Raw genomic sequence first — 10,011 nt, forward strand, 5'->3', positions numbered from 1 at the left:
CGAAAGTTTATCGCAATAGTCTCATTTCACTATCGAAAAAAAGTAATATCGCGATAACGATAATTATCGTTTTATCGCCCAGCCCTAGTTGAGAAAATAAAGTACAGTTTATTTCCATCACTGCTATGTAGCCGAAGCGATTCTTTTAAAACAGTTAAGGTGCCTGAATGCTGTTTTCCAGAAACGTTTCGGTGTGATGAAGCAGCGACAGGGTTCTTACGAGATGTTGTTTTGGTCGTGGTGTAGACCTGCTCAAAGAGGAACACTGTGGAGTGCTGCCAACTAGTGGTTTAAGCGGCAAACAGAAGTAAGATTCAGCTACGTTTGCTTGTAAAAAAAAAAACGTAAATATAATCTTGGTAACGTTTTAAATCTATCTGCAAATGAAGTATCGCGATATTTCCCTGAATCAGAGAGAGGGTGTGACTTACACACTGGTCGCTGGTCTCTGGTATGAACTCCCCCTCGCTGTTTATGCTGGTGTATGAACCTTGCCGGGCGATCCTCTGCTGGCGTTCAGGCACGTATCCAGGAGGTGGAGAACTTCGCCCGGTGTTCTGAGACCCTGAAAGATCACAGAAGATACTAAGAGAGGTTTTCCTTCATCCCATTCCCTTTTCTGAGCTGGAATATAATGTATGTGTAAAGAGAAAAAGAAAAATAAAGTGCATTATTGGGGTATAAGTGTTGTGTGTGCATTAGTACTCAGAATATAGTGTATTTTATGTGAATATAAGTAAGTATTTATGTGTGCTTAAGCTCTAAATAAATAAAAGAATCACCCAAAACACATAAGAGACCAATAAAATATATTGAATCTATTTGTTTGTATTCTGAAAAACTTTTAGGGTAGTTTTTAATGACTTGAACTTCATTAAATACAGTTTCGTTTCATATTCAGACTGAGGAAACTCAGAGTGAATCGAAGTTCAGTCCGATTGGAAACGAAGCAAGACTACATTTAAAAAATCAGGAAGGTAGTTTTCTCCTGCCACAGCTCTGCGGAGAAGGTGGGTGTGCTTTTGTTGTAGTGGGGGGCGGAGCTTGCAGCACAGACTCTTCCTGGAGGGAGCTGTTAGCATCGATCTTACATCAGCACGTTTCCAACCGCTCGTTTTCATGGGTATGGGAGGGGCTACTGCAGAAAGTGCAGGTTTTTACAGGATTACTCTTAAATGCATGAACGGATCAAAATACCGCTTTGGAGTTCTTTATAGTGAGGAATGAACAGTAAAATGCATTTAAAAGCTCAAAAAGCAGAAGTTTCATGGTAGAGCCCCTTTAATTATTTGAATCTTTTCTTAGAATTCAAATAATTTGCTGTAAAAAAATATATAAAAATTGGTTTAATATTAATAAAAAAAATAAATCTTTAGTTTTTTCTTATTATTTTATGATTGGAAGTAAAACAAATAATTTTTGAGTGTGATTATGCACAATTTAACTTTAATTTTTATGAGCTGAAAATGTTATTTTGCAAAGGTCATCTGCAGAGAGACTTAGTGTGATGTGCATACGGTAATATTAATACTTTTTATTGAAGGAACCACAATAATTAATTGATTGGAAATAATTTCTTTTATTAGAAAAAAAACTTTTCACTGGAATTTAAAGCAATTTTGGTTTTAAAGAATCAAACCCTAAAAACTATTTGTAATCTGAACTTGTAGAGCAATAGTGACGAAAAAAAGAGGAAGATTTGATGCAATAAAGGATAGAAAGAGTGCAACTACAATGTATTTGCATCACAGACAATGAAAGACGTGAGAAGGAAAAATAAAGAACATCTCAAAATAATTAGTTAACAGACATTTAAAAAGTCGTACCGGTTGATAAGTGGCGCCCCCTGGGTTCAGAGGATTGGTACACCGTACTGACGTCTCCAGTAGACTGGGAGGACTTGATTCTCACCTGCTTGCAAGGTGCATGATGGGAGGGAGAGGTTGCCTGTATTTGAAGGATCAAACAAGCTTCTATTTGTGGCTCAACAATATCACAGTGATGGGAATTAGAGGAGCAGTTTTTTACACAATTCGGTTTTGTGGTGAAATAACGGTGTTGGTGCAACGGTGTGTTGAAATGCGAGCCGAGTGTGTCTCACATGTTTGTGCTCCTGAGTGAGCAGCAGGATCCGGATGCTCTTCATGTTGGAGCTTCGGTCCAGCAAGTCCACGGCCTTTTCCAAGTCGTCCTGACCTCTCAAAGGGATGGACATCTGCAAGGGACCAACACAAAATAGTAAATAATAAAGCAAACAAGCAATATGTGGGAAAAAAAACAAAATAAACATTTTTTTTCTATTTTAAAAGCATAAAAACTGTAAAATTCAATCACGCCAATATTGAACGCCGTTTTTGTTGAACTGGAAGTATAAAGTAGAGGCTGTAAGCTAGAAGAACATGTAAACAGAGAACTCTCAGCAACGAGAAAGGGATAACAGTCAACGCCCACAACTCAGAGGCGAATTTCTAATGAACTCCTGCCGCTCTGCAGAAACTATGTCCGAGAAAACGACACATTTTTTTATTTTGGCCATGAATCATAATTTAAGAAAAACACAGGAATATTGAATGATTTTTGTGCCATAATATTGCTACCAGAAGTCACACATTTTAGATCAAAATGTCCTAAATTGCAAAAGAAATGTAACGTTTTAAGATTAAAACTTCATTAAAACTTTGAATCTAGACCAATCAGGTGGTTGGTGACACATTTGTCACACTAAAGTGAAACTTGTGAACGCTAAATCAAAGATAGGACCAAAGTGAGATGAGAGACTACGCATATAAAAATATTTGAGTGGCAAACGCAAAAATATTTTTTGAAAGCAAAATTAGTTTTTGACAGCATAAAAAAAGGTTTCATGGCAAAAAAAAGTTTTTAAAGCAAAAAAAAGTTTTAAAAGCACAAAAAAATGTTTTCAAAAGCAAATATTTAATATTTAATTTGCAAATGATAAAGCTTTTTCCTTAAAGTTTAAATTTTGTTTGCAATTTAGGAAATTTTGATCTCAAAACTGACTTTTTCTTATAATATGGTGGCACTAAAATTACTTCATATGGGAAACGCTTTGAAAATCGATGAAAAGATGATTGGAGAGAGTTTTTAGCTAAGCAAACTAGGACTGGGTATCACCAATAAATTCCACAATCAATTAAATTTGATTTACCAGAGCCTGGATCGATTCCATTCCATTTTTATTTATTTTTTTATTCTTTTGATCCATTCAATTTGATTTAATTCAATTTTAAGTTTACACATTTAGACACATTTGTTTAGAATGTGTTTAATAATCTATATATGTGTTTTGAAGATATTCGTATTAATCTGATACAGTTTTCATACTGTAAAATTTATTAGTGAAATTATAATGAGATTGTTAATATCATACATGAATTCTCAAACAGAGAATCTCCAACAATTGTTCTGCTTTTCCTGGAGGGCGTTTCAGTTTGGCCACTAGGTGGCGATCGGGCTATAGCATTACACTTTATTCCAGAAGAAGAAGAAAGAAAAACCTGTTTTAGACCACAAATGGTTACTTTAAAAAAAAAAATCCTTAACAGGTTGGAACATTCATGCCTGTGAGTTTATAAAGATGTTCAACTAATGTATGTTTGGGTCGACTGAGTGTTAGCATTAGCCGTCCTATGGGAAATCCCATTATCATTAGCATCAAGCTAGCGGACTTCTGTATTTTGCGTCAGATCGATTCATCAACCCAGTCCTAAAGCAAACACGTCATACATTCAGATATTAAGAAACGTTTTTTTCTTTTTTTTAGCAGCAAATATGTGAACATTCTTAAAACTAAGAATTCAACAAAAATATTGACATTAAAACGTACATACAACACTTAAGAGGTTCATCTTTAGTCCTTTTTGTCCTTAAAGACAATCTTTACGTGATACGTTTGACATTTCTTTTAACATGGTGCTACACATTTTTTAAAGAAACATTTTTTTTTAATATAATGACAACAGATTTATAGATTTGAAGCCAAAATGTGATAAACAATAAGAGACAAAATTTGAGAAAACGAAGACTAAATAAATGAGGAATGATTAGTTTAGATTAACTTTTGAATGGAGTTAAACAAATAAAAGCTTTCTTGAGTCAGATCTTGGCATCATTTTGACTCTTTTGCCTCGACATGTTTCATCTTTTCAAGCAATTATCTTTTTGGATTATTAGATATCTGAAGTCTAATTTGCATCCAAAATTTACAGAAACACTCGGAATCAGAAGTGCTGAAGAACATGCTGAGAAGCACTTTACCTCATTGTTCACATAGTACAGGTCCAGCAGCTGACCAAACACACTCTTGACTTTTTGCTGAATTTCCTCAAACTGCACAGGCCTTTCAAACACCAGGATCCTGCATGAACAGAGCAGGAATCACAGATTATGGCAGATTTGTACCAGCTGCTGAGGAAACGCCATTTGAATTACATGCACACGTGCAAACAAAACACACATGCTGCACTTTTCGGTGGGTTCAGATTCTTTTAAGTACACCTTAAATATTTGTGGTGCGCGCTGGCAGCCGCCTGCTAACCACAGTCCTTTCCCCCTTCGCTCTGCAGCTCACATACCGATCTGGTTTCACTGCAGGAGTGAGCGCTCGCTCTCGTGACCAGAACAGCGTGTCTGCGTGTTTATGTCTCTCAGGAGTATTTGGATGCATCCTCAATGTAAACAAAATGAAAACACACTCACCTCCTCTCTCCTGAGAACTCAAACTTTATCCTCACGTCATCCTGAAGGAGAGAAATCAAAGAGCATTTCTGTAAAACATGATGTTTTTACCAAAGATGCTTCTCAGGGAAGACATAACTACTGGGGTGACTGAGTTCATGTGAAGACTGCAGAAAATGATCCGTTTCAGGGGAACTGGGCTCTACATTTCAAGAAACACAAGCATTTGGCTTTTTGGAGACAGTTCGGTGAGGGAACCGGTTCCGGACTGAGAACAAGTAAATACGAAGCAAAGAGCGAGTGTCCGTTTGGCTTCACCGACAGCGGAAAGACAGAAATCGCACGGCCCGGTTTGGTCCAAGGACAACAAGCGACTCTCAAGATCACCAATAAGATGATTTCCTACTTCTGCGGGTGAATTTCATGCCGCGGTGCTTCAATAATCCAGAATACAAACGAATGAATTGAAGTTCTGAACAGAGCTGCATCGTTTTTCCTTTTAGGTTCTGTTATTTTTTTCTTACTTTAGGAAAAGTTTGGGAAAAATCTGAATTCTCACACCCAAATCCTATATTAGAAATCAGGAAAAGTGGTCCCCAAACACCGTGTTGTGGACCGGCACCAGTCCGCGGGTCACTTGGTACCGAGCCACAAATGAGCCAACTTAGATTCTTTCCGTTTCTTTTATTTTCTGAGTTCAAGTTTTATTTTGAAAGACTTCCTGATTCTGTTAACAACATCTGTCTGTGACTTAAAGCAGATAACTAGCATGGCTAACTGGATCGCTAAGCTAATGTAATGCAAATTTTTTTTCAAAACAGAAACAATTTCTACAAATCAACAACTTTCTTTAGCATTTTATGTTGAAAGTAGATTTTCATAAACCGGAAGCTTAAAAATACAAATTTTGGCTCAGTTTGAACCGGTCCGTGAAAATATTGTTTAATTTGAACCGTTGCCTCAAAAAGGTTGGGGACCACTGATTTAGGAGATTTAAATGGAGTAAATTAAGCATCATAGGTTGTAATTTGTGAAACGGTGGTTTTCAACCAATATTGTTGGACCGGTTAATGTCCAACAGTTTTCTCAGAACGGAAGTAGGTGACCAATTTCCAGTTTCCCTTAACTTTTGAGGGTAAAGTCTAAGTTCATCCTCTGTAAAATATTTAAAGCTGCATCCACACCAAATGCGATGTCCAAAAAGTTTGAGGAAGGACCTACAAGCTAATGTTTTTAGCCTGATCGCTACATGGAGTGGTGTCTGTGTAAATCTAACTCACAATGTATGGACCATATTTGAAGTAAAGACTCCTGTTATTTTTTCTTTTGTTAAAAGCAGATTTCTTTTATTTTGAAGTCTTCTTTTTCGTCTCTGGCTCTTTTTTCCCTCCAAAATAAACTTTCCAAATACATTTGATTATTTGCTAACTTTGCTAGCTTGTAGGGTTTCAAGCTAGCAGCCGCGGATGTATTTTTAACACATGATCGATCGACTTGACATGCTTAGATCTTGAATGTCCCGATAAGACGATTACAAAAGACTAAACCAAAAACGTGCTGCTTCATGTGCTAATAAGACCCAATCTGATGAAATTTTTGCCGTTTTTAATATGTTCTTGTGGCATTCTTCTAATGAGGGAGGACATATATAAAGAAAATTAAGTTCAAAATTGAATTTCTGAGAATTTTTTTTAATTCAAATTGTTTTGAATCAGGAGCAGACAAAAAACTGTCATTTGAAAAAGAGCGAAAAAAAATATATGCTAAATCACGTGTCAAAGTCGAGGCCTGGGGGGCCGGATCCGGCCCTCTGAATGATTATATTCAGCCCCCCAGATCATTTTATTTTATTGTTATTAATGATCCGATGTTATCTCACACTCATTTCTAACTTGTATAATTTTGGCAAAATATATTTTTATGGATTAAGTTAAATTAAGGTTTAAGTTGATTTATTCTGTATTTTTGTTATTCATATTTATGTTAAAAAGTTGCGGTTTTAAAAATTGGCATTCTGATTTTTTTTTTTTTTTTTTTTTTTTTTACTATTTTTGCATTTACTAAAATTTTTAAGGCTATTTTGGAGTTTGGCTAATATTTCCTTTACATGCTAGCTGTTATGGATAATTTAGGCTTTTTGTTTTGTTTTTTAAGCTATTTTGAAGTTTAGCTTTTTTTTCAGCTTTATACTAGCCGTTATAGATAACCAATTTTTTTTTTTTTTGTTTTTGTTTAGGCTACTTTGAATTTTTGCTAATTTTTCAGCTACGTGCTAGCTTTTTTGGTGTAACATAATTTATTTTTTTTTTTTTTAGTTTTTAAGCTAATTTGACATTTAGATACTATTTTAACTAACTTTTACTTTAAATAACTAACAGCTTCAGCGTTTCTAGCTCAAAAAGCTATCGGCACTAGCATCTTCAGTGGCCAAATTTAGCTTAGAGCATTCACAATTACATCATAATTATATTAAAATTAACGGTTTTAAAGTTTTAAAAATGTAGTTTTAGAGGGTTCAATAAATGTTTATCCTGTTCGGCCCGCGACCTAAAGTGCGTTTTGGATTTTGGATCACAAGCTCTCTGCTCTGGACTCTCAGCAACAAAGAGGTGAAGGGGGGCGGGGTTGCTTGGCACCAACAGTCCTGCAGAAACTATGTCCTTGAAAACATTTTTAAACTGCATAATCACAATAAAAAAGACCACAGGGAACGCTTTGAAAGAGGATTGAAGTGGATCTCTAAGGTTGATTTGAACTGATGACGTTCTGCGTGTTACCTGTCGGTTCGCCTGCGTCAGCGTCTTTGGTTTGCCGCTGTCGTAGGACATCACAGGCTGGCGTCGCGTCATCTGGAGCGCCACCAGGTCCTTCATGATGGAATGGAGAGCCTGCCTCTCATCTGGAGAGGACGAAACACAACCAGAAAAATCAGGTCGGTGATTGATCTGGTTCAGCAGATCGTTTCTTTGTTCCCATGTTTGATCTCAGGACCAGCTTTGCCTTGGTTGTGCTAACTCAAGAAGAGAAAATATCCCCGTTGTGTTGCTTGGACAGACATCACACAGCCTCCAGGCAGCGGAGGGAACCAGACCCCCGTCCTGAGAGTGCCAAAAACCAGTTTTTCACCGAACGGCGTCTGGAGCAGCAGATTCCACAGGCGTGCTGGTTTGTGAGAGCTAGAGGTCCGGTCAGCGCCTGAATTTAGAGACTTACTCATTGTGGCGCTGTTTGCATAAGATGAGTCTTCAGGCTGTTTGCTTCTGCAGCACCGAACCACCCACAGCCTGTGGAAGGAAACACAAAATCAATGTTTTTGTTGTATTTGGAAGCACAACAGGAGAATTTTTCTAGTAAAATATGAACGTTTTTCTTACTGGGTAAAATATAAAAGCAGGTTGAGACTGGCATGAGAAGGCGGCTTTTTTCTTTTTTCTTTTTTGCAAGAAACATCACGCAAACTTAATTTACATTAATGTGAAACAGAGATATTCCACTTGAAACGTAAACCAAGTTCTCATGCGAGAGTTCTTGTTCGCAAAAAAAAAAAAAAAAAGTGGGTCCCAGAACTCGAAGAGAAGAAAGATGTGTTTTTAAAGAACTGAAAAACTCCATCCCTGATTCTGACAAGTGAATGCATCGCGCTGGAGTGTCAGACGTTCCCTTCACATGTATGAAATTGAATTCACTGAATTAATGTACTTCTTTTTGTATTCCAGTAAAAAAAAAAACAAGAATATTCCGTCTCCTTTTGGCTTGAAATCGCGCTCTCAACAATAATTAAAGTCAAAGCACACGTCTCAGAGAAAAGAGTCTGAAGATTGGGCACAGCTGCTCGCTAAAGGCTGGAATGATGCAACAGCAGTCTGTGGGAATATTTTGAAGAAATGATTTCTTTGGCTTCAGACTCGTAACCTCAAGTCGTTTTAATATTGACGTGTTTTTATCAGGTGCTAAAGTTTTAGTCGCCTCTTGTTTAAGGTAAAGTGTTTTCCTTCAAAGAGGAAAAACTTTTATTAAAGATCTTAACATTTTCTGATGATGGAGGACATATATTAAGAAAATTAAGCTTAAAATTGATTCTTTATTCAAATTATTGTGAATCAGGAGCAGAATGTCATTTGAAATAGAGTTTATTGATGAGAATCAACAAATAGGTTCGTGTACGTCTTTGTTTTCCTTGTTTGAGCCGACATCTGGATACACACTAATGTTAGGTTGTGGGTTTGAGGGGCTGTAAGCTAGAGGGAGAGTGTTCAGTTACGGGTGACGGGAGTGGGGGCGGGGTTGCTCTGCAGAAGCTATGTTCTAGAAAAACGTTTTTTAATTTGGGATAAAAACGGATCATCATTGGGAACACTTTGAAAATCGATCAGAAGATAATTGGAGTGGGACACTAAGATTTTGGAAAAAGTTTTCCAGGATTTATTTTTAAAAACCTGTAAAAGATGTTTCTGTTATTCTCACTGAAATGCCTCAAAATAATTTGATTTGTTTGCACCTTATGCTGAAGATAGTAATAAATATTTTCATCGTTCTCCTCAAAGTTTGGAAAAAGATCACTAAGAATCTGAAGGTTATAAGACAGTCGAGCACCTCGAGAGCCATAAACATTCACAGTAACGTCCAATATTTGTTTTCCTGTAAAGAATCGTTCACACCGGGCTCAGAAACGTGGGTTCAAGCAACCACTTCCAATTAGAAGTCGACATAAACGGACGTAATGCTGCATTCACACAGGCCACGCGTGGTACGTTCAAGAACGCGCTCCACGCTGCTTTATGAACACGCATTCACACCAGACATGAAGGTACCAGCAGGGAGGGATTCTTCTTGCTCTAGACATTTTTATCCCCAGCTCTGTTCCTATACAGGAAGGACTCTGAGTCTCATTATCTCAACTGAGCAGAAACCGCAATTATTAATTTCTCCTACAGAAGTTGATACTTCCATTTTTTGAAGCGGACATTACCCGCACACCACTAACCAATCTGAGTACCTGATTGGTCAAAATTCTGCATTGCCGTCAATGAGCGAGAAAATGTTCAACTTTCAGCATCAATGAACATCTGATTTGTACTTAAAGCTGGACTTAAAACTTGAAGTGATAATTTAAAAAAAAAAAAACGTTCCCAGTAGTGTTTTAATTCTGATTATGAAGTTTTAAACCAAAATCCCACAACCTAAATGTCTTAAAAATAAATTTTTCATGTTGATCTGAAGCCTCAGTTTCCAAAATCTCCTCTGAAGGGGCGTGGCTTAGTAGCTCCACCCCTGATTATGTTAGCTCTGTGTCTCGCTAGCGTAAATTTTCCT

The 10,011-nt window shown here is 37.0% G+C and overlaps 1 protein-coding gene across 2 annotated transcripts in view; it reads right to left on the bottom strand.

Annotated features, from left to right (window-relative positions):
* The window catches only part of map3k3 (mitogen-activated protein kinase kinase kinase 3), a 24,287-nt gene that overhangs the window by 9,435 nt on the left and 4,841 nt on the right, over nucleotides 1-10,011 (bottom strand). The window contains exons 2-8 of one of the 2 annotated variants that reach the window (XM_024271525.2): nucleotides 7,912-7,982; nucleotides 7,476-7,597; nucleotides 4,720-4,760; nucleotides 4,279-4,378; nucleotides 2,102-2,215; nucleotides 1,827-1,911; nucleotides 432-565 (exon numbers count right to left, since the gene is read on the bottom strand). In XM_024271525.2, the coding sequence (XP_024127293.1) occupies nucleotides 432-565; nucleotides 1,827-1,911; nucleotides 2,102-2,215; nucleotides 4,279-4,378; nucleotides 4,720-4,760; nucleotides 7,476-7,597; nucleotides 7,912-7,915 (600 nt within the window). In that variant the 5' untranslated portion in view covers nucleotides 7,916-7,982. Of the gene's footprint in view, nucleotides 1-431; nucleotides 566-1,826; nucleotides 1,948-2,101; nucleotides 2,216-4,278; nucleotides 4,379-4,719; nucleotides 4,761-7,475; nucleotides 7,598-7,911; nucleotides 7,983-10,011 lie in introns of both variants that reach the window. The other variant, XM_024271524.2, reaches the window with a different exon arrangement.

The sequence above is a fragment of the Oryzias melastigma genome, linkage group LG8 (assembly GCF_002922805.2).
Source record: "Oryzias melastigma strain HK-1 linkage group LG8, ASM292280v2, whole genome shotgun sequence".
Lineage (NCBI taxonomy): Eukaryota > Metazoa > Chordata > Actinopteri > Beloniformes > Adrianichthyidae > Oryzias > Oryzias melastigma.